Consider the following 26,542-nt stretch of genomic DNA (forward strand, 5'->3'; position numbering starts at 1 on the left):
TTGCCCTATGAAACAAAAGTTGCAGGTCCAATTAGTTACAATTTGATGTACCCTATTGAAAGAAGCTTACGGACATTGAAATAATATGTAAGAAACAAAGCACGTCCTAAGGGTTCTATAGCAAAAGCATATATAATGAATGAATCATTGGAATTTTGTTCTTTGTAAATAACTGGAACTGAGACAAGGTTCAATAGAGATGAAAGAAATGATGATAGACTTCCAGAGGATGAGATATGTGGTGAATTTTCAATGTTCAGAAAAAATGTGCGACCATTAGGAGCACCAAAAGTAAAGACATTATCAAGTGAAGAGAAATGCAGTGCACATTGGTACATCTTGAACAATTGCGCGGAAATTAAGCATTATCAAACGTAAGTTTTGAACATTCTATTGTAATTCATTATTTTGATACAAAGTGTGAAATATAGAATTGAGACACGTCTCTTACTTATAGGCAATATGATGCGTTGATTTATCTTGCGATGGAAGGGTGTGTGGATGCGATGATCATGCAAGTTTTCCTAACAAAGCCCAAATATAAGCCTTCTTAGGGTCCTAGTAAATCCAGGGTTGAACGCATGGATTACTCAAACAAATATGCGATAGACTCTATCTCTGATCTTATTGTGATGGTGATTAAGAAGTGGATGGTGATTAACTTTGATTTCCTAATGCGATGGAATTAAATACACAGCGATGGAATTAAATACACAGCGATGAAATAGTGATGTTGGAACAAATATGCGATAAAGAGTTGAGAAGAGGTTTTGCTAACATTTCTTAAGATATTGTACAGGTCATGCGATCATGCTATATACAAATATTAAGCACTATATTTCTCAATGCATATTGACATATTTCCTATGTCTAGGATGCATGTGATGTGTAGGGAATGCAGCAGATAGAACTTATTTCTAAGTCTCCTCTACTCTTAATTATGAGATCTAATCTGACTCTTTCAAGCCTAGATTTTGTCTTTAGATTACTCTTTCAAGTACTCATATTGATGAATGAAGCATACATAAGACAAGATGATCGCATAAAGTGCATAGCTTAAGTCATGCTAACCAAGTACTTCTCAACCTATTCACAAATTTAGCTACTCATGTATGGCGTGAAAAGAATGAACATAGATTGAAATGTAATTTCCATTCTTGCAAATAAAATGTTTAAGTACAAAACAATAAATGATGCAAGTGTTAAGCCAGGTAAGCAATGTCTTGCTTCCTCTAGCATTTACACGACTTTTATCACTCCACTTCTTTTCCAATTTGTAAACTATTATTCTCGTAAGGATTAGGTGTGGGTTGGTGTCTCTCTTCCATACTGTTTCAGCAGAGTCTCGACCTCTCCGAAAATTAATTCCTTCTCAAGAATTCCCTCTAAAAAATTATCCTCTAGTTTGGTAGCATTGAATGGTATTTATAGACTTCCAGACAAAACAGTTCTTCATCTTACTAATGATTGTGTGGATGGGTAGCATTAATTTCCATACCCTTGCGCCATCTGATGGTCACCGGAGGTTCAATGGATTTGCAACGGTATGGTCTTCAACGACCGTCAACTGAATTTCTAATTTGACCTCTATCGGCTTTACGTCCCGTCACGTTTTATCACATTAAGCCACTACCTTTATGTAAGGTCATCACATGATCATATTTGAAGTACCATTGGATCACCAACTCAGGATGCGTTATCGCCTTGTTCCTACACAGACAAGATTTAACTTAGTTTAACTACTTTTATACGATGAGATTTAGTGATCACGATTTTGCTTTTAGTTTAATTCGTTCAATCTTAATATTGCCTATTTACTATTGCTTTCTCCCGTTATTTTAATAATTTGAACTTTAATATCTACAAGTTATCACTGAACTTAGTTTAACTACTTTTATACGATGAGAAGAGTTCCATGAGCGCGTTCGGCTCACTCCGATCTCACCGTGACCAAAATACACATTATACATTAAAAAACATACATTTATGCAAACAAACACTAATTATCAGCATGCTATGAACAACAAAATAACAAGGGAAAGAGTGCTATACCAATTGAAGACATTCTTCAAACTTCAGCACTCAAAGCAGCGAAAAACCTCCACGCGATCTACCAATGCCCAGCAGATGTGTCGACTGCAGCAGCACGAACAACCGTGGACACGAACGCCATGGGGACGACACCACCAAAAAAGAGCATCGAGTATTCTCGGAGTGAGAACCCAAAACGTGGTCTTTGATGAATTTCGTAGAGGAAGGAGAAAACACGAATCGTGTAGGCGATAAGTAAGTGGGAGGGAAAAAGACGCTATCGCATAGCAGAAATGCTTATCATTTAAGAGAAGCTACACGATCGTGTAGGATTTACTGAACGATCATTTAGGAAAAGGTATACGATCGTTAAGTAAAATCGGCACACTATACGATTGTTTAGAGAAGCTATCCGATCGTGTAGGAAACAGTGTGCGATCGTTTAGGCGCGAGGAAGACGATTGTTTAGATGGAGAGGAGCTATCGCATAGTCTCCCAATTCTTTAAGCGATCGTTTAGGATTCTACCAACGCGCGCTCTCTTTTTCTCTTCGGGCGATTATGATGGGATGATTCAAAAAATGAAAACTTTTTTCATTTTCATTCATCGGTTACAATAACCGACTCATTCCCACTAACCCACGTCTGAACGTGAATTTTAGATTAATTATCATATAATTAATCAACTAATTAATTAATAAATATAATCATATTATATTTTTATCCTATAGCTTAATATCACATATCTACTATAGTATTTTCTCCTCTACTTGATATAAATCATATTTATATCTAATTTCCTCTAAAATAATGTATCTCATACATTTAGCCAATTATATCATATATAATTAACCAGTCCAATTATATCATATATAATCGAACTTCCTCTTGTCAATATGAACATTTCAAATTAACCCAAATACTGGTTCTCGACTTTATCCAAGCTACCCAGGGGACCTAATGGACCTGTGGCTCGAAGCTCCAACAGTACGTGAATAGTTGACTAAACTCTTTAGCCACGAGATCTACTATCCGTTAATTATCAAGCGTTCCACTAAAGACCAACAGCTGAACTCTTTTTACCACAGATATATTACTGTGTCCATCGAATATAACCAATCATGAGTACGATGACCCTTCACAGATGCTCGTAAGTACAGCTGGGCCAAATTACCGTTTTGCTCCTGTAGTTACATCTCACTCCTTAAGTACCGCTGATTCTTCTAGTGAATAATACAACATAGTTCAACTATCTGTGAACACCTCTTGGGCCAAGAGAAGGTGTGTGGCGCCACATCGTTCAAGCCCTGGAATCAACCCTTAAGGGAGTTATCTATCTACTTACCCCTGCCTCAGGGAAAGAGTGAATTCCATCTTGTGTAGCTGGGTTCTCAGCTCCCAAATCAGACGAATCCCCAAAATGGTAAGTTTGAATCAGCGACCTGGCCACTTGCACCCATACAAATCAAAGGATCGTCCTCAATGGCAGGAGTTTCCAACTCACTCAGGATTGAGATCATGTTACCTATGGTCATCCTAGTGAAGTGAAGTCTCTGTCATGAATGGTGTTATATAACGAGACGTTAACACTTCGTGGTCAGGTCTTATACAAACTCTTTGTATAGGATGCCCCCACTCGCATGTCTCTAACACGAATGATCAGGATCAGACCATCTGTGACAAGTCACAACACTTGTGACTATTCCACAAAGAGAGCTACATCCGTAGCGTTACTAGGATAAGGTTTCCCTCCTATATCCATATACTATAAACCATTTTGGTTATCAAGACATGATCTACTTGTATGTCACCACATACATGCTTGAGTTACATACAGATAACCAGAGATTTTATGTTTATTGGTTTGTGGCAAAGCAAATAAAACAAGTAACTGAGAAAATACAAGATGTGAAGTAAATATCATATATGAACAACACAAGCGTTCGTACAAATTGTTTACAAACTACAAGATAAGAGACTTTAGGGCATCAACCCCAACAATCTCCCACTTATCCTAAAGCGAAATGAGATGTACAAAAAACTAGACAAAACAATAAACTAGGGCACAAAAGCCCAGTACAAGAAAATCTCCTACTTGCCCTAGTCCAACCGCGGGCGATCCTGTAGATCCATGCTCCGTAGGTGATCCTCAAACACTGTAGCCGTGAGAGCCTTCGTAAACGGGTCAGGACATTAAAATGGCTTGGGTTAGACTGATCTGTCTCATCTCCTCAACCTCTCGAGGCATCTTAGGACACATGTCCTTAGACAAAGTGACTCCATGCCTGAACAGCAGTAGGCCCCTCCTTAAATCCTGCATCAAGTACTTGAGCAACATCCTGTCAATGTACAATGCCTAAGACAATGCTAGCAATTTATTCTTACGATTTCGAAAGATCTGTATACCTAGAAGAAATCGAGCCTCTCCCAAATCTTTCATTTAGAATTGGGTTGCTAGCAAGTTCTTAACCGCAGTCAGTAAACATACATCATTCCCAATGAGTAGGATATCGTCTACGTACAACACTAAGAAGACTACTGAAGCATTGATGATCTTCTTATAGACACAAGGTTCATCAACGTTTTAGTCAAAACCATACAACTTGATCGCAGTATCAAACCGTATGTTCCAAGATCGAGACGCCTGTTTCAGTCCATAAATAGACCGATTCAGTTGGCTGACCTACAAGATCCCATACTGAGTTGAAGTACATCGACTCTATCTCAAGATCCATGGCCTTGACCCATTCATCCCGGTCAACATCCTTTATTGCTTTCTTATAAGACAATGAATTCTCAATGTCGCCATCTGTTACCATAGCAAGGATTTTCGTGAAACACAGATAGCGAACGGGCGGGTTCGTAACACTCCCACTATGTCGAGGTTCCCTCAACTCTTAAGGTGGAATAGACCTACTGGATCTCTTGCTGATGTAGCAGGCTCTTCAATAACTCTTGTTGAAGTTTCAGTAGTTTCATTGGAAAACTCACATAACATGACTTTGCTTCATGGACTGTGCTCCCTTATATGATCCTCCTCCAGGAAAGTAGCATTTGTTGAAACAAACACCCTATTTTCCATCGGATCATAAAAATAACCCCCTCGTGTACTTTTGGGGCAGCCTACAAAGAGGCATAACCTCGGTCGTGGTTCCAACTTCTTAGGCTTAGCCTCAAGCACATGTGTAGGGCAACCCCAAATGCGAAAGTGATGTAAACTAGATTTACGCTCGTTCCACAACTCCAGAGGTGTTCTTGCAACACTCATGGAGGGAACACAGTTGAGTATGTATACCACAGTCTCCACTGCGAAACACCAAAACGAGTCCGGTAAGGAAGCGTAACTCATAATCGAGCGAACCATATCTAACACAGTTGATGAATAGAAAGTGAGAACAAATAAGAAAAGCGTGTCAATGTCTTGACACGGATCCCAATCGGAGACGATTTGCTTGCCGACGTGTAGGAGAAGTGTGGTGGAAAACTTCCTTCTCAGGATAGTTTCCCTGGTAGAGATGATCTTTGCACAGAGCTTCTCTTCGGGATTGTGAAAGAATTTCTGGCTCCCGAGACTTCCCTTTCAGACTTGTCTCGTCATTCTCCCAGATTTTCTCTAAATGTCTTTTCAGACCAGCTTACCGCGAATTCTCTATCAATGTCTTTTCAAACCAGCCTCCTTTCTTTGGAATTAATGTAGCTATTTATAGACTTTGGCACCTCCTTCGTCAGTGGTCCCACTCTGAAAAGTTACTTTTTCTGCGGCTTGGTGGAAACGTCCGCTTTGCTTCACATTCAATTTGTCGGATCATACAACAAAAAAGTTGTACAATTTCAGAAATCCCCGCAAATGTGTCGCTCTTTTCATCTACGATCGATCGCCACATCGGTACAAATGTGTTGGTCTTTTTATCGATCGTCGCATGCGGTGCAGATGCATTACTCTTTTCGTCCACGATCGACTGTCACATTCGGTGCGAATGCGTTGCACTTTTTGTCCTCGATCCGTCGCATGCGGTGACCTGTTTCCTACAAAACAAAGAACTTGAAAATTCCATTTTGCCATCACAATGGGGTTAGCGGGTTTGCTTCCGACACTTTACAACTTTTTGCGTTTCTAAGCCAATTTCTATACGTTCGACACAACTTTTTCCCTTCTTTTTTACTACATATTCTAAATAAGATGTATAAAATAACATTATATTTCTACAAGTTATCACACCCCAAATTTAGATATATGTTTGTCCTCAAGTTATATCTACTACTAAGCAATTTAGCTCAAGTTCTATCCTAACTTTACGTCGATCGGCTACTCCGAATGCTCCATCTCTACAAATTTCTCAAATTACTAATTCCTTCTATCCTTTGAACATTTCTTCACGCATGTTCTACTTTATCTTACCTAAGACAAACCTCTGCTTAAAGTTCTCTTCTTGTTTTTTGAAAAGAATGTTTTTCCTATTCTGTGAAAACAACGAAGTACGCCTTTTATCGGTGCCTGGTTGCATCTTCTTATAGAGAGCGTTGATCATGGTTACACCTTTCGTTTTGGCTTGCTCCCACTGGTGTCATGCGAACATCCAACTCCGGTTGTGTACCAAGCTCAACTTTAACTTTTGATCCTTAGCCAAGTTTTTTCACTTTAGCTGGTCAGTGGAGTTGTCTCTTTTTTTTTTTTTTTTTGTATTTGCGTCGATCCTGGTAACCTACCTTCGTTTTGTCTTGCTCCCACGGGTGTCATGCGAACATCCAAGTACAAGCAGAATCCTTTCATGACTTAACTCTTATCAGGTTGGGCTTTTCCCTTGCGCTGACAACGGAGTTTTTTTTTTTTTTTGAAGAACACATTTGGCTTGATTATGAATGCATCCGTTTGATCGCATATGCTCAAACCTTTCCCACCCCCAAATTTAGAGAATCGCAAGGTCCTCATTGCATTGTTTTGGACAGAAAAGACAAAACACTTAGTCAAATTTTGAAAAGAAGGTTTGAGCAGAGTCTTGTGATAGAGAAGGTAAAGTGGAAACTATTGCGATGAATTGTTTAAGTGTTAGGTAGAAAAGGCAATGTATAAAGAAATTGTGCTATGGTTATGCATAATACTCGTCATGGCAGCGCAAATAAACAACGCAAAAGAAAAGATAGGCAATACTGCATTAAATTGACAAAGGATGATATAAATAAAGAGGCCAACACATAAGGAAAGAATAATCACTCAATGTATATAAAAATTGTCTAAGTACACAGAATTATACTGACTGCAATCACAAAATTTTAAGCATGTACAAAAGAATACAAAAGTATAGCTATATATATATATATAGAAAAAAAAATTGGAATGACCGCAAAAAGAATTCAAAAATGTGAAGGAGAAGGTGGTACACCCCCAAATTTAACTTTGCGGCGGGGGCTCATGGTGAGGAGGGTATTGCGGAGGAGCTCCTTGCGGCGCTTCTTCAAATAACAGAGACTGCTGCAGATGCTGAGGAACCAGGAGGCCATGCAAATATGCAGTCAAGAAATTAAAGTACTCGTGGTTGCATTCGACCATCTGTCTTTGATTCAGACGAAGGGTAAAGATGTTGCGTTGAATGTTTATCATCGCCTAACGCAGCTCTGCATTGCTTTCTCGCAACTCCATCAAAGTATGGCAGAAAGAAGATAGTTCTCGTGACAAGAAGCCTCGCATGTCTTCGAGGGCAGTAGCTAGGGATGCAGTGGGAGATGGCGTTGTCGATGTCTCACCTGCATTTGTTTGAGGCTGAACGGAAGGGCTTGCTCCTAAACCAAGTGGGTCATCAACATACGGCGATGTGTGCGGGGAAAAGTGGGGTGGAGATGGATGGTTGATGGAAGCTGCTAGTGATGCAAGGTTGGACTTGGGCATAAGGAGGAGGTTCGTAAAATGTTCGAGAATAGGGGAAAGGGGTTCAGTTGTTGGACTTGGTGGGCGGATGACTAAGAGTAAGGGGTCCAAAGGTAAATTGGTTTGTTGATGCGATGCACTTCCTTGGATTATTTCCTTTCCTTTGTCATTACAGCGCCATTTCTTGGGTCTGGGTGGTTGCAGCGCATTCAAGTCGATGAGGGGCCGCTTCGGTGGAAGTCGGGGCAATGCAGCGAATCCTTGAGAAGGACTCTCAGGATTTTCGTTCTAATGAGACCGTGGACTTCTGACATGGGTTCTTCTTCAATGCCCATGCCAACAGATAGGCATAGCCTAAAGACCATCCATGGAAAGAAGTATTGGCCCCTGACGCGGCCTACATAACCTCGGATTTGCTTCCCAAGAAGCTGACCCACATTAATTGGAATGTCGCACGCAATGCAGTATGCGGCCATGACTCTATCCCTTAAAATGGTTTTATCATGCGACGTCGGGATGAACCGTCTCTTCACCAAGTAAACCCAAAGGCTCGCTTCAGGTAGCAGACAGTTGAAGGCGAGGGTTTTGATGCCGGTCAAGGACACCGTTCACTTGGTGCCCAGTTGCGTCAGTACTTTCAGCGCATCCTCCATATACTCTTCGGTAGGATCATCAATCAATTTTTTACCCGGTGCTTCCGGGAAATTCTTCAACTGGTAGAGCTAATTGATGTCCTCCGCGCTGAATGGCACTACCCTCCCATCAACGATCACCGCATCTTTGGTGTCATGGAGCTGGACATGGTAAAAGGCCCTCACTACCGCTGGAATAACTATGGATGGGAATTGAAAGAAAGTCTCCCACCCATGCTCCACCACAATACTGATGACAAGATTTGGTAGTGGCGCTAGCGCAGGAAAGAAGCCCATTTCCATCAATAAATCATTGTTTTCCTTCTTGGTTTTTGGCATCTTCTGGCTAGTGCCTTCTACCTTCGCTTTAATTTTTTCTTGAGAGGAAGCAAGGCGGGATTTTTGTCTTTGAATGCGTTCCCACTCCTTGCATTGTTCTTGCTTTTCCTTTTCCCATTCTTCCTTTTCTTTTCTTTTTTGCTCCTGGTACGCTGAATGTTGGCTTTGCGGCGTAACTCTTTTTCCTCTTTTGCTTTCATCTTCGCCTCCTCTTCTTCTCTCATTTCTTTTTCAAACTGCTAAGAGGCGAGCGCAATGCGCTGCTCATCCTCGAGCCCTATTTTCTCTTCTTCTTCTGCCCTTGCGTTGGCACAGCGAATCTCCTCATCATGAAGCCATCTGGCCAAATCGGCCGAGGCGATGATTTCGCGCGTCCTTTCCATTTTTTCTTCCTTTTCCTCTAACTTTCTTCTTCTTTCTTCCTTCTCCTTCTCTATGCGTTCATGAATTATTGGGTCTCTTGTGGACCCTTGCGGCGTATTCTCCTTACGATGCTGCATTAATGGGGAGATGTCAGGATCTTTCTTGTCGTCCGAACTGCGGAATTGACCCTCCGATGCAACTAGTCTGGAATGCGGCCATGAATTTTGTTGTTGCGTTGTTGGTTCAAATTGCGCTAATATTCCCACTTCCACTCTTACGGTGGTTGATTATCCGTCAAAATCCATACTTTCCGCCCTTTTCCTCTTCTCTTCCTCTTTTCTCAAGCGCTTCTCTTCTCACCTGCGTTGTTTTCTTTCACTTCTCTGTTTTTTCTTCTTCTCTTTCTCCAGCCGGGCAACTTCATCTTCCTCTGCTCGTTTCTCTTCAACTCTTCTCTCCTTCTTCTTTTCTTCAAACTTCTCAGTCTGCTTCTTTGCCTCCAGAACAGCCCTTATGAGTCCCTCATTGGAGTCTTTTGGGGCAGTCTCCTTAGGATCCGAGATGGTGAAGGCCATCCTCCACGAAGCTAAAGCTAACTTCTCCTCCGACGGCAGGGGTTGTTTACTACTCCTACCTCCGGCAACCCCCCGTCCTTCTCTAACTGGCTCAGGATGCTTCCAAACACCTTCTTGTCATCTTTTCTTTTTTGCTCACTCTCAGTTGAAGGTAATGGGAGTGCCACCTCAGGTCTGGCGGCAGGGGCATTCTTCATGTTTGGCCCCTCTTAGTGGGTGGACGGTGTTGTGATCACAGAGGATTTTCGCTTGGGTTTTCCAACGATTCTAGGAGTTGGCTTGGGTTGGGCACGAGGCGGCGGCTGGAGGCGAGGAAAGCCGCCTTCCGCGCGTTGACAGGGGCGTGGGAAGGGGATGATGGTTGGGAAGAGGAATGTGATGACTATCCGGCCATGAGTGTGGTGAAGGGAAAGAAGATGGTAATTTTTCTTTTCTGAGAAGAAAGAGTGGACGGCAGTCAGGGTATGCAAAGGGTTTTTGGTAGGGTTTTCGCGAAGAGAATTCAAATGAACTCCAAAACGAGGCTGGTGGAGGAGGATTTATAGGTTGGGCCTTGATGGGCCCAACGCAATCGGCGTTGGCAGGCTTTGGTAATCCAAAAAGCCTTCTGCGCCCTTCCCATTATGACATAGCAGGAAAGAACGTCCTTTCGTCTGCTATGTAATAATTCACCTCGGGAGCTAAAACGATCGCTCGATTACCCTCAATGCGAATATTTTATCTTTTTTTTTATTTTTTTTCGGAGGACGGGCATAATGTTTAGTTGTGAACGTAACACATTCGTCATCGCAATGCATATTCTGAGGACGGGTGCATTGTATATATTAGCGTAACACATCCGTCAATGCAATGCATCTATGGAGGATGGGCGCAAAGTATTTCTACCAACGCAACACATCCGTCAACACAATGCATCTTTGGAGGACGGGCGCAAGTATATCTATTAACACAAGATACACCCATCGACGCAATACATACTTGACATTTCAATGTATCACCAACATCGCAACACTTATCCCAAAACCTTAATGATAAGACATTGCAATGTTCACTTAAATCATTCATTAAACAGTAATTTAAGAACAACGCAAGCTGAAACAGAAATGAAAATAAATTTGAATAGTCAGGGAAACTAATTTACTAAAGCAATAATAAAGCGGTAAATAAAGCAGTAAAAATAGTTGATATGGATGTTGTTTAAAAAGGTTTTCGATGTTACCGCAAACGCATCCCTGCAAGTGATCAAGCTTGCCTGCCCAATGTCACCTCTTGACATTGATCCTTCCCACTCGGTCCAGGTGCTTCGGAGTTGTTAGGCAGCGTACTAGGTGTTCTGTTTCTAAGTTCGGCCGCAAACTGCCCGACCTGTAACTCCAAAGTCCTGATGGAAGATGCTTGCGATTGCATGATCGCATCGTTCTTTTCTATGTATTGCTTGAGCAGAGCTTCCAAGGACAACGAATTGGATGAGGTGTTAGATGAAGAGGGTTGGTTGTGCGATTTCCTGTTCTGATAGTTACTCTGACCTTGACCCTGGTGGTGAAAAACTGGAGGATTGCCTCTATTCTCGGAATGATTGTCCTGTATATTTCTCTAGCCCCCCTAGTCATTGTTCCCTCCCCAACTGAAGTTGGGATGATTCTTCCAACCTAGGTTGCACGTGTTGCTGAATGGGTTATTTTGGATAGAGTATACTGAATGTTGATTTAATGTGCAGACTTCCACTGAATGACCCCCTCCGTATTGTATAGACTTCCTTGATTTATAGCCATTGTTTGGAGGAGCGAAGTGACTGCAGCCATCTGAGTGGCTAGTGTGGTCATTGTATCAGTTGGTACAATGGCGCTCCCTACTTTCTTTCGTTCTGGGCCTCTTCCTCCATACCCGTCATCTACCCAATCATCTGTATTTCACGAGACGCGATCTAAGATGACTTTTGCTTCAGTATACGTTTTATCCATAAACCCTCCTATCGCGGAGGCGTCAGCAACTGCTTGTGTCGCTCTGTCCAGGCCATTATAAAAAGTCTCCATAACGACGCGATTGGGAATCCCGATATGCGGACAGTTTTTCACCAATCGTCGAAATCGCACCCATGCGGTGCTCAAAGTTTCATTTTCTGTTTGCCCAAAATTTAACACTTCTCGTCATCTTCTTGCGTTGATAGCGAGAGAGAAGAATTTCTTCATGAACCGTTCAACCAACTGATTCCACGAATTTATCTCATTTGGCTCCAACGAATGAGCCCACCTCTTTGCTTCATCTTTAAGTGTGTATGAAAAAAGATATAGTCTTATGCCTTCTGGAGTCACGCCAGGGATGGAGAATGTGTTGCACATCTCTACAAAACTGGTCAGATGTGCATGCGGGTCCTCTTCTTGTAAACCCCCAAATTGGTCCTCATTCTGAATCAATTGGAGTATGATGGGCTTAATTTTAAATCTGGCATTCTCCTCTACTATAGGCCTTACAATACTCGGTGAGAAGTCGTATAGATTAGGCACTGCATAGTTCCTCATGGGAATGTTGCGGTCAGCGACCAGAAAGACTGGGTCTTGCGCCGGCTGATTCATTCCCTGATTAGCCATATTTCTTCTAATTTTTATTTGGTACTAAGTAGTTTGTGATTGTTATTTGATTGTTATCTAACTGATATCTAATTTCTATTTGATACTAGGTGTTTTGTAATTATTATTTGATTTTGAGTAGTTCATGAAACTAAAGACCAAATTGAGATAAAATTGAATTTTCAAAACAAAATTGTAAAAAAAAAAAAAAAAACAACAACAAAAAAAGAAAACTAAATCCTAAATCCTACTTCTTTTCTTTCTTTATAATGAAAAACATCCTTCAACAACTGGCGGACAAGTGAATAAAGACAATAGGTCTCCTCTAATCTAAAAGTAAGAGACGATTCAATTTGTTGATGATTCAATTTGTTCAAAAGTTATAATGCCGAATCTCAATAATCATATTTTTCAAACTACAAGAAATAAAATGTCATACTTGTGTATGGCACTAAATATTACCAATAATAATATAAGAACAAAAAAACACTTTAACCTTTTTATGATTGGAGGACGACTTCATCTCAAAATGTTTCAACACATATTTTGCAAATACTTTATGGACAAGAGAAAATTTATCATACCAAAGCTTTTTTTTTTTTAACACCATAATCTATACTACATTCAAAAGGAAATGTGCGGGGAGAATCTTTACATCTTTATTATGCCCTTACAATTCTTTATAATTCTCATTTTGTCTTTCATTACCACTATTCGAGTCAAAGTGGTTACATGCAACGTAGTGTATTTTTTCATGTATGGGTGTGACATAGACCATAGATATGAAACATTACAATCTAACAATGGTGGTATGTCTGATTGGACAATCATGTCATTTTCCCGATATGAAAAATCACAATCTAACATTGAAATATGTTTGTACCAATAGTCAAGTGGTGACATACAATGAAGCATATCCTTTCATATATTAGTGTGATTTAGACCTTGAATATGAAACCGCATGATTTAACAGTAAAAATATGCTCGAACGAATCACGTTTTTTGCCTTTTAAAATTTCTTAAATTCCTATTTTGTCTTTTATCTTCAAATAAATACAATTATTCGGGTCAAACAAGGTAAAATACTAGTTGATATATTAATTATAATTTTTTTAAAAAAATTATGTCTAAAATATAAGTATAATAAAACTATAAATTTCACGTGAATCGAACATGTTACAAACTAGTTCTATTAAAACCCACAACAACAACAATAATAATAAAGTAAATTACAATTAATAATTAATTTTTTTAATAAGAAAAAAATTTCATTGATGATATAAATTTACCAATATTTTAATTTTCTGAAAAATAAATAAATAAATGCATACCAATAAACATAACTTTCCTGCCTTACCTAGACTGAGGTGAGTGACAAAGTCTTTACCTTAGAAGATAATCACGCTGAGCAACCTCGCTAGAGGAACAATCTAAAGATGGAGGAAGACTTAAATCATATTCTTTAACGATGTGACTATGCGAGTGGCATTTGAGATTCCGTTTTCCAGAAATTTGGTAAGCTAAGTGTTCGTCCTAGAGATGTCAGTGCTACGATCAAGGAGTTCCTCCTCAATCCGCCTTTTGGAGAGAAAGGTCGGTTTCTTTGACTTGTTAGGGTGTGTGGTCTTATGGATCTTGTGGGATGAGTGGAACGATGGGGTGTTTAGGGGAGTTGATAGGAGTCATAGGAAGCTTTAGTCCCTTGTTTGCTTTCATGTTTTTCTTTAGGCTTCAATTTTGAAGACCTTTTGTAGCTATTCTATAGATGTGATTTTACAAAGTTGGAGTCTCTTTCTGTAATAGAAATCTCTCCCTTTTTTTGTGGACTTGGTTTTCTGTTTTGATGTTCAAATTTCAAATGCTTATTCCAGACAACAAAGAAGAAATATATTAACCAAAGGATAAGTATATTCCGACAGAGGAGTTTCAGATGAATAGTCATAACACATAGAACAAATAAATAACATGATTTTGTAGAATGACACACTCCTTAGCACAACATGGGAAACAACCGCTAAGCAATATCTATAGCCTCTCACTGAATCAGGTTTCAATGAAACTAGCTTCAAGATATGGGTGGTCAGATGAATAGTCATACATATTTGCAAACTATACAATATTTTTAATTACAGGATTGATTACCACTACCAGTCATCAGCTTCCCTTGTGGCACCGAAAATAATTGCAACTGTGGCAAGAACAGCCTGATATCAATGTAATAATATTAGCTTGCACATGTGGAAGGATGAAGAAATTTCTATCGGGCAAAAATTTATAAGTACACATATTTATAAACAGACAGGAGTTTTTTTCCCCACATAACAAAAACATAAATGTATATGGTATCTTTTAAATAAATCAATCAATCAATTATATGTATATAAACAGGCAGAAAGCTATGAATGAATGTTCAAACCACAGCGCACAACCCCCCCCCCCCCCCAAAAAAAAAAAACAAACAAACAAATGGGCTAAGGGACTAACTTGGTTGCGATGATATATTAAATATTATAGTCTCTCTCTTTACTAATTAAATATACAGAAAACAGAAAAATTGAGGGGGCACGTGCTCCTCTGGCTTCTACTCGGCTCGATGTGTTCAGTGTTAAGAGTTAAAAAATGTAAACAAATCACTGCCGATGGAACTTAATGGCTCATTTTACAACAATTTTGTTTCTAGGTTTCTTTAGATTTTTAGTCATCGTTTCTTGTTACTAACCATTTTTGTTGTTTTGCAATTTACTTTTAGGAACATTTTAAATTCCTAGTTAAAGCTATTTAACAAGAAATCAGTTTAATTTAAAAACAAGGTAAAAACAAAATTACTGTCAAACGGAGCTCAAGATACTAAAAATAAAAGAATGACAAAGTGTAGTTATTGACAAATCACCGACTACCGAAGGACTCCTACCTTTACCTAACCAACCCAATATATCTTTTGGCAAGTTGCAAAGAAATATAACAGAAAAATCTCTTCTTGTAATGAAATCTAATTGCAGAACTATATTGGAGATATAAGAAATTAAGAACATCATCATGAAGCTGAAGAAGTCTAAAATAACAATGAAAAGTTACTCACAGCAATTAAGCATGCAACATATCCTGGTTTCTCACGGTAGTCTACCCTGCCACATAGTATAAGAATTGCTCCTGCATACCATGGGATAGCAGCAAGGAAGAAACCAATAATAAACCTGAAGAACACAGTCGGTAATCTTTTTGATCAGTCAACTAATACATAGACACAAAAATGTGGGGAAAAATTTTAAATAGCAAGATAAAAAGAGTATGCAGGACACAACTAGCAATTCTATCATTCCCATCTAGGAGCTGATTGGTTTTAGTTCATAAGATGGAAGATTTAGCATTCTAATCATCTTCTGAATTAATAACTTTCTGACCATGTAACCATTGAAATTTTAAAATGCTTATTGTGGCTACAATGATATCGCCCGGCTTGCTTATGATGACAATGCTAGCGCAAATGATGACAAAGTCCAATTTTGGCTACTTACAGGAACCACCCAATGCCAATACCACAGCAAGGAAGGCGCCGCTCTCTCACTGGTCTTCCTTCAACAATACCATATCCTAGAAAAGAATTCAAGAAGAGATAAACAAAAGAAAAAGTTGAGCTACAACTTTTGTCTTTGCACTGATATATGTTAAGCAAATCCGAGAGTATATATTTTAGGAGAAGTTACACAAAATTACAGCCAACAAAATGAAATTAAACAAAATTTTATAGCGCAATATCAGATCTCAGAGAGAAAAGGGGTTAAATATGACTATAGTGACGAAATATATGGTTTTCATGTTCACCCATATTCTTCTCAAGATGCCAAAAGGAAAGAGAGCATACACATTTCAGAATGCTAAAATCAAGTATTTCAAAAATCAGAAGAGAATCACGTCTCTATTAAGTAAGAATCCTACAAAATATAATTTGTCAAGATTTTGTCATAACAAAAAGCTTCGAATTAAATAACACTGATAAACTATGATAAGCATAATCATGAGTTAAAAGTGGCTTCCTACTGTACTTTATTTTTTCAATTTTGAATTATAAACTTCGAAGCAGATACCAATATAAAGCACAGTTACAGAACAAGAAAACCCAGGATCTAATCTCAACAAACACCTAGTAGTAGGAAATAGAAAGCTGAAGGTTGAATTCCAAATGAAATACAGATAACAAATATATGACAACTAGGGATCATTAATCCAATATTTAGAATCCGGACGGAACTAAGCTATTCAAGTGATAAGATCAACTTTATTAGAGTTCAAATCAAGGCATTCGACCAAGCAACAAAGATCGGTAGTTCAAGTCAACGAAAAAGCATAAGATCGAAGAATCGTACAAGAAGCAAAGGAAACAGCGAACACCAGATTAAAAGGTGAGGAAAATTGAGGACGAAGAGGTTACCGGGGACAGCTTGATAGCCATGAGCATAGTCCTGATATTGAGAAGGATCGTCGGAGTCGGAGACACCAGGCGGGCGAGTAGGCTGGGGGAATCCGACGGGAGGATAGTTAGCGACGCCTTGAAAGGTTCCGTAGAGAGGGTGGCCGGAATTGGATTCGTGATGGTGGTGGACGACGACACCCACGGCGGCGGATTTGTCTTCCTGGCTCATTTTCTCTCTCTAGAAACGAGACCGCAGGCCGAAATGAATCAGAATTCAGAACGCGAGGGGATCGTATTAAAATTAATATTTTATTTTTCTCAAAATAAAAGGATAATATGTTGACTGTTGTTTTTACGAAAATGTAATATTAAAAGCGGTTTGGTAATAATTTATATTCTTTTTAGTTCCCAAATTTTGAATAAATGGTGAATTGGTATCAGCATTTTTAAAAGCTACATTTTTAGTTTTTGAATTTTTAATATCACATTTTGTCCGAGAGTTAAAAAATGTAATTTTTTTAATCTCGATTTTTTTTTAAATAGCTTTAAAAGGTGCTGCTGTAATTTTGGTGCTGATGTAATTTTTGTATTATTGTAAATAATTATGTGGCATTTTGAATTAGAAAAATAAGTTTAAAATAAATCTAGGAAAAAGATTTTTTTTCAAATTATTTTTCTCATTTAAAATAATATAAAATTACTTCATAAGATTTTTTAAAATCTATAGATTAAAAATTTAGAAACCAAATGCACCTATTCTGATGAATTAGGTGACTAAAAAAGTTACATTTTTTTCTTTGAAAATTTGAAAAAAAAAAAAAACAATTTTTTTTTTGTTCTTAAGTTTCAAAATGTTACGCATTTAGTTCTTAGTTTTTTAGTTTGGTTCCAATTTAGTTCCTAGGTTTCAAAATATTACAATTTTACTCTTGATATTTAGGTTTTGTTTCAATTTGGTCCCCCTAGATTTCAAGTTTTATACTTTTAACCTCAATTTTCTATTCAATATTCATTTTTCGTCTTTGTTGTTAATGTATCTTAATAAATTTAAAAGAATTAAAAGACTTATAATTAATTATGTTTCATTATTTTTTCATTACTTTTAAAATTAAATTCAAAATTTCGCTTTACAATTATTTTAAATTAATTAAAAAAATTGACGTCAATAATTAAAATCAATATTTAATAAAAATTTAAGGTTAAAAATGTAAAATCATGAAACTTTGGGACCAAGTTGAAATAAAACTCAAATATTAAGTGTAGACTTATAACATTTTGAAATCTAGGGACGAAACTAAAACCAAACTAAAAACTTAAGAACTAAATGTGTAACATTTTAAAACCTAACAACTAAATAAAAACTAGATCCAAAACTTTGGACCAAAAAGGTACTTTTCTCTTCAAAAAAGATACATTTTAAAATTTGGGTAAAATCTTTGGTCGGACATACCCTGAAACTTTAGGTCAAATCCATTTTTGGATGAAATGGTAGACACGCGAGACTCAAAATCTCGTGCTAAAGAGCGTGGAGGTTCGAGATTAAACACACATTTTGAAATTCCGAGACTAACTTCCAAATTTGGAGACTAAAAGGTAATTTTTCTCTTTTCCTCGACTTTGTATTTAACACATGATTAAGTGATTTATACTTTTTTATCACGAGCCCCCACACATAAGTATTAAATATTTCTGGTCATAACCTAGAAAGTAATTAATTTTGCAACAAAAACAAGTGGAGTGAGTGTCATTGTCATTGATGAGGCCTCGTAACATTAGAATTAGCTCATAAATATTTAGGGAACATATAGCATACTGGTTAAGTCCATAACTAACGTGATTACATGAACATGTTCTCAACTAGGTAAGACATTTTCAAAATAAACGTAGCTCAACTAGCATAAAAATTTGTTAAAAAAAACTAAGAGATCTGTAGTTTAAATCTCTATAAAAATAATAAAAGATAATCCTCTACTACTATCAAAATATAATAAGAGTTTGTTAATTATTTATACTACCCCTCGGGATTTTAGTGAGTAAAATAATGATGCTCCTCTCTTACACTCCCTTTCCTCCTTTATGTTCGCACTCAACTAATTTAATACAATAACATTTTCAAACATTGGTATATTTTTTCACTCGTGCTCACACTCCTCTTTGCTTTCTTACTGGTACTCTTCTCACTTTCATATGTACTCGTCTCTCTAAATCTTAATTAATGATTTGTAAATAACCGTCCAACTAATTAACAAGCTCTTAGTGTATTCTAATATAACTTAACCTCGAGGTGGTACTTATAAGAAAACCCAAGATTGATTTTAAAGTAGATAAAACAAATAGATGACGTGTAATGTTTAAAAGCAAACAAAACTTACAATTGACATCTTGGAAAAGTGGAGTCAAATTAATGGTCACTTCTTTCATAATTTATAGCGGTTGTTAGAAAAGGCTTCATCTTCATTCTTCTTCTTCTTCTTCTTCTTCTTCCCCACAGAGACTCGGGATGGATAAAGAGCAAGAAGATCTTCAATTTCTTGGCTTCTTCGGCATCTTCACTGAATCCTTCAAGATTGTTCTCTCATGGAGGAAGATCTTCAGCAAGATTACCCTCACCCTAATCTTGCCTCTTTCCATCGTCTTCCTTGCTCACATCCAGGTAACCGAGCTCCTCTTCTTCAAGATCTTGAAAAACGAAGATTCTCTCAACTCAATCCCCAAAAGTTCCCCCAAATACACCAACCTCTCCGATGTCATCACTTCCGAGTGGATCTCTTTCTGGCTCTTCAAAGCTGCCTATTTCACTTTCTTCCTCGTCCTCGCTCTCCTTTCCACCGCGGCCGTCGTTTACACCGTCGCCTGCGTTTACACTGGTAAGCAAATTACCTTCAGGAAGGTTTTTAGCGTCGTTCCTAAGGTTTGGAGAAGGCTAATAGTTACTTTCTTATGGAATTTTGTTATTGTTTTGGTTTACAACATTGTTTTTGGGGTTTTGATTCTCCTTAGTGCTGCAATTTTCGGATTCGGTGGGGTTGGGATTCTCCTCTTTGCTGGGATTTCAGTGTCATATGTTCTAGGGTTTGTGTATATAAGCGTAGTGTGGCATTTGGCGAGTGTTGTATCGGTTTTGGAGGATGTCTATGGGATTCAGGCAATGTTGAAGAGTAAGGAACTGGTCAAGGGGAAGATGGTGCTTTCTTGTGGCGTTTTCTTGACTTTTACTGTGCTGTTTCTGGGGAGTCAGCTCGTTTTTCAGACTGCGGTTGTGCTTGGAAGTTCCAAGTACAATGGGCTAAGAATTGTTCTTGGAATTCTGTGTTTCTTGTTGCTGTTCAAAGTGTTTCTCTTTGGTCTTGTTGCTCAAACAATCATTTACTTTGTTTGCAAATCATATCATCATCAAAATATTGACAAGTCCTCATTGTCTGATCATCTGGAAGTGTATCTTGGGGATTATGTTCCATTGAAGGAACAGGATGTTCAATTAGGGGAATTATAAACTTGTTTGGTTTATCTGGAGATGGAGAATTTGAATCCAAATTTATGTGGAATGAAGTCTGTATTATCATCCTTTGATTGGGATTTGATTACATGAAATGATGGAAGTGATTGTATATATATATTATTTACTTAAATGATATCTTCTTCTTCTTCTCCTCCTCCTCTTCCTCCTCTTTTCTTTACATTCATGGTTTGATTGCAGATGGATCTATAATGAACTTTAACTGAACAGAATTTGTTAAATTGAGGTGTCCAACACGTTATGAATGTGGCTTAGAATCTTTCAGAGTTGTTTTGGAAGTATTATGCAAATAAAGGCTAATACAGATCAAACTCGTGTGCTTGAAAGTTTGGAACCACTATTTTTCAAGTTCAACTTGAGAATAGAAGAGAACAATTACATTAACATGTTTTTACAATATTTTTATCCTGAAAAGGGGAAATTGTTTTCATAACAGTTTAATGAACTATTACAACATACTATTGTTCCCTGTAGTATAAATTATGTTTCAATACATATTGTTAGTTTGTTCACAGTTTAACTCAGTAACAATCTATCCTGTAGATGTCTAATGTCTCCGGAAGGACGGGACTCCGATGGAGATTGCTAAACTATTTTAGTTAGAGATTTCAATTTTCCCACAGGCCCCGTCTCCCGATTTGGCGAAAAATGGGAGAGGGAGTAGGGAAAAAAAGTTCCCCATGAGCTAAACAGAGACGGGAAATGCATTCTCCGTCCTCGGCCCTGCCCCGTTCCCTATCCTCATCTCAATTAGCTTTTACATATGTATAGTTATCTAATATTATGTTATTATTATTATTATATAAATATTACATTTAAATTTCAAATTTGATTATTTATTGAGGATGATAATGAATATACTTAAATTGAATGTTTAAATTTAAATTATATAGGTGAATAATTTGATTTATATTTATTTTTTTTTACTAAAAATTAATTAACTTTTTTAGGCCAAAATTTGAGTAATTTATCTTTAAATTTAAATTATTATTTAAAACTAATCACAATAAACAATTTAGTAATAAAGTTAATTATTTAATTATAATTTACTCAGATTAGTGATTTAAATCAATTGACTTTTTTTTTAACAGAAAAAAATTCCCCGCCGAAAACCTGATCTCGAATTCTCCGTAGGAATCTCTGACTCGATCCCGTGAGAAATTTTACGAGATGAGGAATGAAATGGAGAATTGGGATGGAAATGAAAAATGGCATCGATGAACATCTCTAATTTTGGCGAGTCATTTGAGCAATTTTGAAGAAATTGGAGAGAACCTAATAATTCTCTGGGGTCCACTTTGATAAACATTTGAATGTCACATTGTTATTAAGTAAATAATTGAAGTTTTACCTGAGCAGTGATATTCAAAAGATTTTATTTGATAATCATTTGGTTTTTAATTTTTTAATTTCTGAAAATTAAATTTATAAACACAATCGTGTATATTATTTTTTTCATTTGAATATTAAGAGTATTTTCAAAATTAAAGCCAAAATTTTAAAAATTAAAAAAAAATTCAAAAACTTGTTCTTGTTTTTGTTTTTAAAAATTGACTAAAAACTTTAATGTCTACACACAATCACATTTTTTAAAAAAATTAAAAATAAGGAAACTAAATAATTAACAAAAAGATTCTAAATGATTATCAAGGGAGAAACAAATCATTTTGTAACCCCCAAGGCAGGCATAGCAGAAGGCAAGTAGATAATGTCATTTGTACAAATATTTTTTATTTTTGTTTGTGGAATCCACACCTCTCTTCTCAGCCTAGAGTTTTCGATTGATCTCTGTTTTATTTTATTTTTATTTTTATTTTGTTTTTTCTTATGGTAAGATAGGCCAGTTTTACACAATGAATCACAGGAGAATTAACAAGCTGGATCTTGCAATCCACACACCAAATTTGCTGGAACTGCTATGTCCATCATCTTTGGATAAGGCAGGTTCAAATCTGAAAGAGAGAAACAATATGGTTGTGTTATAGCAGAGACAATCAGTTCACACCATATTAAATTTTTTGTTTTATCTACGTACGTTCCATGATTTTCTTGAATTCTTCCTGCAAAACAAAAACAAACCCAGGTAAAAAGTTACAAACTCTAGATGTAAAAGCAAAGGATTTAGTAACCATAATTCTGCTTCGAAATGCAGTTTTCAGATAAGTGGTTTTAGTTACTAAAGAAATTACCAGATCCTTGGTAAGCCGGGGATTGTATTTCATTTCTTCACCTACGGTACTAGCCTGAAATTGCAAGTCAGATATGAGCGAACAAACCGTGTTTTTGAAGAAAGAACAGGTGTAGAAATTTCCTTACACTAAATCCCTTGTAATCATGAGCGGGATAGATCAATGTGTCCTTTGGCAGAGTGAAAATCTGGAACACAGAGTTAATATAATCAGAACGAGTTCGAGTTACAGAAAACTAAAACAAAAAAATGCCATCTATAGTGATAATGAGCTCTTCCTATAATCTCTCCCCTTTCATTTTTCATCGGAAATATACCTAGTGTATGTCCTTACCTGCGAGTGCACAGATTCATAGAGCTGCTTTGAACTTCCACCCTACAGAAAAGACACTGGTATTCAGCCTAGTGGCAATAATGCTCAATTTTGCAAATGAGAAAGAGAATAGAATACAAACATCTACACATATAGGTCATGATCTTGCAGAATGGTTGTGATTAATTAAGAAAACATTTACACCTAATGATTAGTTAATAGTTTATAATGGTTCCGGTAACCCCAGAAGTCGAAACAAAGTTTTTCGCAGTTATCGTTGTGCAACAAAACAAAAACAGCTACCATTATGACTTGACGTTTATATAATAGAACAGAAAACCTGTACCGTGCAGTAGATACAAGAGAAGTTTGGAAAATCAGTTAAATGTATGGAGTGTCACAAGCAGAAATATGATGGCCAAAGTATTATACTGAAATATCTTTATCCAAAAGATAAATACTTTCGAGAACTTCTTGAGTATTACCATCAAGAAATAAATAATAAGCCAATCGGTGAAGCTACCTGAAAATCTGTCCTCCCACATCCCCGTATCAACAGAGCATCACCAGTGAATGCCATCCTAGGATGAGGCTGATCAGGTTCATCCCCTGTTACGTAGGTGACGCATCCTGATGTGTGCCCCGGAGTAGCACGAACCTGAAATTATGTGCAAGATCAAGTTGAGACGAGTCAACTCTAGGATTGTCCCCAAAATTTATCCGTTTTCTTAACATTGCCATACTTGATGATTCTTGAAGTGCATATATTCTTTCTTCAAAAGATACTTTTGCTCAGTCTGGGTTCAGGAACTTTATAAATGAAATCATAGTCTTCGAAACTGCTAGTGCCTCATTGAAAAATTAACACCAGAAAGTAAATAACGGGGGTCCATACATAATAAAAATCCTAAATCAACAAGGCTCATCAGTTTTCCATCAAAGCTGTAATATCAAAGGAGGTTATAAAATGTTCATTATATATTTCCCTACCACTGCTAACAAAATCTTTACTGAACAGTCACTAATCTAGTCCATAATCTTCACTAAACTGATGACACATCTAATGAAAACTTCCTAGCTAAGACCCCCTATATTATCCATATGTTTCTCCACCTCTGCATTAAGAGATGAAAATTGGAGGTGGCAGTGACGCATCAAGTTTCTAAAACGTTAAATATTTCCTTCCTCCTCACTCCATGTGAGATCCACCTACACTTCATATGTAATCCAATTCCTGATTTGTTATGATCATCAAAAAGGAACCAGATGATATATCTTTGCAGTACATCTTAACTAGTTTTAGTGGAAGGTAATATTATTGTTGATAGAATTAGAGCAATAATGAATAAACAACCATAAGAAGTAATGATGTGGAGCCATATCCCAAAAGAAAATAAGAGATAGAGGAGCTAGCTGCAGTATGTAATATTGAAGGAGGCTAAATAAGTCAAAGGAGCGGTTCGGGCACAAAAATTGACTACTACCTTTCTGCGTTGCATTTTTTCATTCTCAAGCCCCACAAATGTAAATGTTTACAGGAGATTTTTGTAGTATTGAAACGCTAAAGAAGAAATGAATCAATGCTTACTCTTTAAAAACTCATGGAAATTGTCATAGTCATAGATGAAGAAGTAGTAATCTATGAAGTCTGAAATTAGAAGGCAGTGTCAGTCCTCGAGAGTTCTGCCACCGTATGGTGGGCGGAGGAGGCCTGGTGCCATATAATGTCATAACCAGCATCTACTAACCAAGTTTATACTATGTCAAGAATTAGATTAGATTTTCAACATGAGAGAATGTCACCGAGCTAAGCAAAGTTTAGAAATCATTACAAATACGAGAGCTGATATATTATGTTGATGAACTGTCACCAGTCCTACTATGTGATGGCAAAGATGATGGATTGATGTCTTGACAAAATGCTGGAATCATAACTATGAAAACAAACAGAGATCTGTACTGTGTCTTTGTTTTGTACTGTTAAATACAAGTATTGGCATACCTCCAGGAATAGATCACCAAAAGAAATCCTATCGCCAGGTTCAATCAACACATCAGCTTTTGAACCACTTGCTCTCGAGATAACAGATTTCGCTCCTGGAAATTTACTCTGAAGGAAATTAATGCATCAAAGATAACAATACCAACAAGGTCGGACAATGAAAAAACAATAACTGGGATTGAGTAATCACCAACAAAAATGATCAAGAAGAAGAACCTTGATGAGTCCAGTGCCAGTGACATGATCAGCATGCACATGAGTATTCATAGCATATACAAGCTTCAGTCCCAGTTCTCTTACAAGATTTAGATCCCTATCTACAGTCTTGTCAACCGGGTCAATCAACTGAAGGAAGAAAAAATCAACAAATCAAAGGAGAACGAAAAACCCATTAATGCTTTTGACCAAACTTTTCAACCCAACTCGGAAAACACACCAGAAACATGCCCCCAAACACTGATGAAATGAAACGAAACTAAACAAAACCATTATCACATTCATCAAATAACAAACAAATTTCAAATTAAATTCAAACAGCCAAACAGTAACGTAGAAAAGATAGATTAGATAAAGGAAATTACAAGCGCCGGTTTATCAGGGTGGGAAACATCAGCGAGAAGGTAAGTATAAGTGGAAGATTCCTTCTCGAACAATTGACGGAACAAGAGCTTAGACGAGGAAGAAGATGGCGATGACCCCATTTGGGAACTGAAATACTTGATGGGAATTCTGGAAATCGGTTTCACAGGAAGAAGATGAGGAGTTGGAGAGACGAAGAATAAAGCATTGGAAGGAAACAAGGGAATTCGTAAGAATCGAAAGCCTTGCATCGCGCCTTGTTATTGACTGAAACTTGATTGGAACGTGGCGAAGGATAATACTAGTTTAGTGAATTGTTAATCGCAAATGGGAGAGAGGAGGTGGAATTGTCGTTATCAATGGACATGAAATGGAAGATCCGTCAGATACCGATTTTGCAAGTTTTGCTTCATCCGTTCTCTCTCCATTTGTGTCCTGCTCGCCGCTCCTGGTTTTGCTTTTGCCCATAACAAAATAGAGTGATTGTACACGATGGCCTTTTGTATATAATTTCTTAACAGGTGTCCAACTTTATTATATACAATACAACCAAATAATTGATTCGTTTCAATTTTGAGTTTTTTTTTCACCGATGACCGATGACCTTCTCTCGCACCTATATGTTTTATGATCCGTTTTCACTATCTTATAAATTATAATCTTTTACTTACGTCAGAGGGTACTTTCAGCCTTTCCAATAACTCGTGCTCGAGATGAAATCTCTAGTCTGACATCTTTTTTAAAGCCTGAACTCAATACTATCATAATAACACGACAAAGAAATTTAAGAGACCCGATGGTATAATGATATCGGGTAGGGAATGAACTCACCAGCCCGATTGCTTTTTTGAATCCTTAACCCGATTGATTAAAATCCAAAACTCGGATGGTATTACCAGTGACATTGCGACAGTAGTGAACGTCTAAGCCCAACAGTGCCTTTTTCGAAGCCCTAACCCAATAATAAACAAAAAGCTCAAAATTCAAATTTATTAATCAAAAAAAAAAAAAAAACATAATCCAAATCAAAGAGAGTATGTACATTACCTCTATCTCCGTTGGTCACTATTTATTTTACTTAATAATGGTTGGTTGCATTTTGCCCGATTGTGTTCTGGATTTCCACACCTAATGAACCTTTAGGTTGGATGGTGTTCTCCGAA

The 26,542-nt window shown here is 37.3% G+C and overlaps 4 protein-coding genes across 4 annotated transcripts in view; 1 reads left to right on the forward strand and 3 right to left on the reverse strand.

Annotated features, from left to right (window-relative positions):
- LOC120084993 (cytokinin hydroxylase-like) overlaps nt 1-9,802 on the reverse strand; it is a 30,733-nt gene extending 20,931 nt beyond the window's left edge. Inside the window, exon 1 of the mRNA XM_039040808.1 lies at nt 9,588-9,802. Coding sequence (XP_038896736.1) covers nt 9,588-9,802 — 215 coding nt within the window. The remainder of the gene's footprint in view (nt 1-9,587) is intronic.
- Nucleotides 9,803-14,239: 4,437 nt separating this feature from the next.
- LOC120085010 (60S ribosomal protein L18a-like protein) lies at nt 14,240-17,074 on the reverse strand. The gene is made up of 4 exons (XM_039040826.1): nt 16,799-17,074; nt 15,885-15,960; nt 15,449-15,563; nt 14,240-14,573 (listed from the first exon to the last, which is right to left on the reverse strand). Exons 1-4 carry the CDS (start codon nt 17,007-17,009, stop codon nt 14,514-14,516), a joined length of 462 nt encoding a protein of 153 aa, XP_038896754.1. The 5' UTR covers nt 17,010-17,074; the 3' UTR covers nt 14,240-14,513.
- Nucleotides 17,075-19,194: 2,120 nt separating this feature from the next.
- LOC120084785 lies at nt 19,195-20,412 on the forward strand. The gene is made up of 2 exons (XM_039040604.1): nt 19,195-19,647; nt 19,781-20,412. The coding sequence occupies exons 1-2, from the start codon at nt 19,358-19,360 to the stop codon at nt 20,271-20,273; spliced, it is 783 nt and encodes a 260-aa protein (XP_038896532.1). The 5' UTR covers nt 19,195-19,357; the 3' UTR covers nt 20,274-20,412.
- A 1,555-nt stretch (nt 20,413-21,967) lies between these two features.
- Nucleotides 21,968-25,867, reverse strand: LOC120087298 (persulfide dioxygenase ETHE1 homolog, mitochondrial). The gene is made up of 9 exons (XM_039044249.1): nt 25,382-25,867; nt 25,017-25,145; nt 24,801-24,908; nt 23,322-23,456; nt 22,820-22,861; nt 22,614-22,673; nt 22,487-22,540; nt 22,333-22,357; nt 21,968-22,249 (listed from the first exon to the last, which is right to left on the reverse strand). Exons 1-9 carry the CDS (start codon nt 25,628-25,630, stop codon nt 22,167-22,169), a joined length of 885 nt encoding a protein of 294 aa, XP_038900177.1. The 5' UTR covers nt 25,631-25,867; the 3' UTR covers nt 21,968-22,166.
- Nucleotides 25,868-26,542: the final 675 nt, after the last annotated feature.

Source organism: Benincasa hispida, chromosome 9, assembly GCF_009727055.1.
Source record: "Benincasa hispida cultivar B227 chromosome 9, ASM972705v1, whole genome shotgun sequence".
Lineage (NCBI taxonomy): Eukaryota > Viridiplantae > Streptophyta > Magnoliopsida > Cucurbitales > Cucurbitaceae > Benincasa > Benincasa hispida.

What these genes read in the sequence shown, in the direction of transcription:
- LOC120085010 (XM_039040826.1), bottom strand. Translation starts at nt 17,009, where the DNA reads ATGAGCCAGGAAGACAAATCCGCCGCCGTGGGTGTCGTCGTCCACCAC. An exon ending in TGGCTATCAAGCTGTCCCCG is followed by an intron (nt 15,961 to 16,798) that starts GTAACCTCTTCG and finishes ATTCTTTTCTAG; the next exon opens with GATATGGTATTGTTGAAGGA. An exon ending in ATTGGCATTGGGTGGTTCCT is followed by an intron (nt 15,564 to 15,884) that starts GTAAGTAGCCAA and finishes TGTGTTCTTCAG; the next exon opens with GTTTATTATTGGTTTCTTCC.
- LOC120084785 (XM_039040604.1), top strand. Translation starts at nt 19,358, where the DNA reads ATGGAGGAAGATCTTCAGCAAGATTACCCTCACCCTAATCTTGCCTCT. An exon ending in CGTCGCCTGCGTTTACACTG is followed by an intron (nt 19,648 to 19,780) that starts GTAAGCAAATTA and finishes GATTCTCCTTAG; the next exon opens with TGCTGCAATTTTCGGATTCG.
- LOC120087298 (XM_039044249.1), bottom strand. Translation starts at nt 25,630, where the DNA reads ATGCAAGGCTTTCGATTCTTACGAATTCCCTTGTTTCCTTCCAATGCT. An exon ending in ACCCTGATAAACCGGCGCTT is followed by an intron (nt 25,146 to 25,381) that starts GTAATTTCCTTT and finishes TTCTTCCTTCAG; the next exon opens with TTGATTGACCCGGTTGACAA. An exon ending in CTGGCACTGGACTCATCAAG is followed by an intron (nt 24,909 to 25,016) that starts GTTCTTCTTCTT and finishes AATTTCCTTCAG; the next exon opens with AGTAAATTTCCAGGAGCGAA.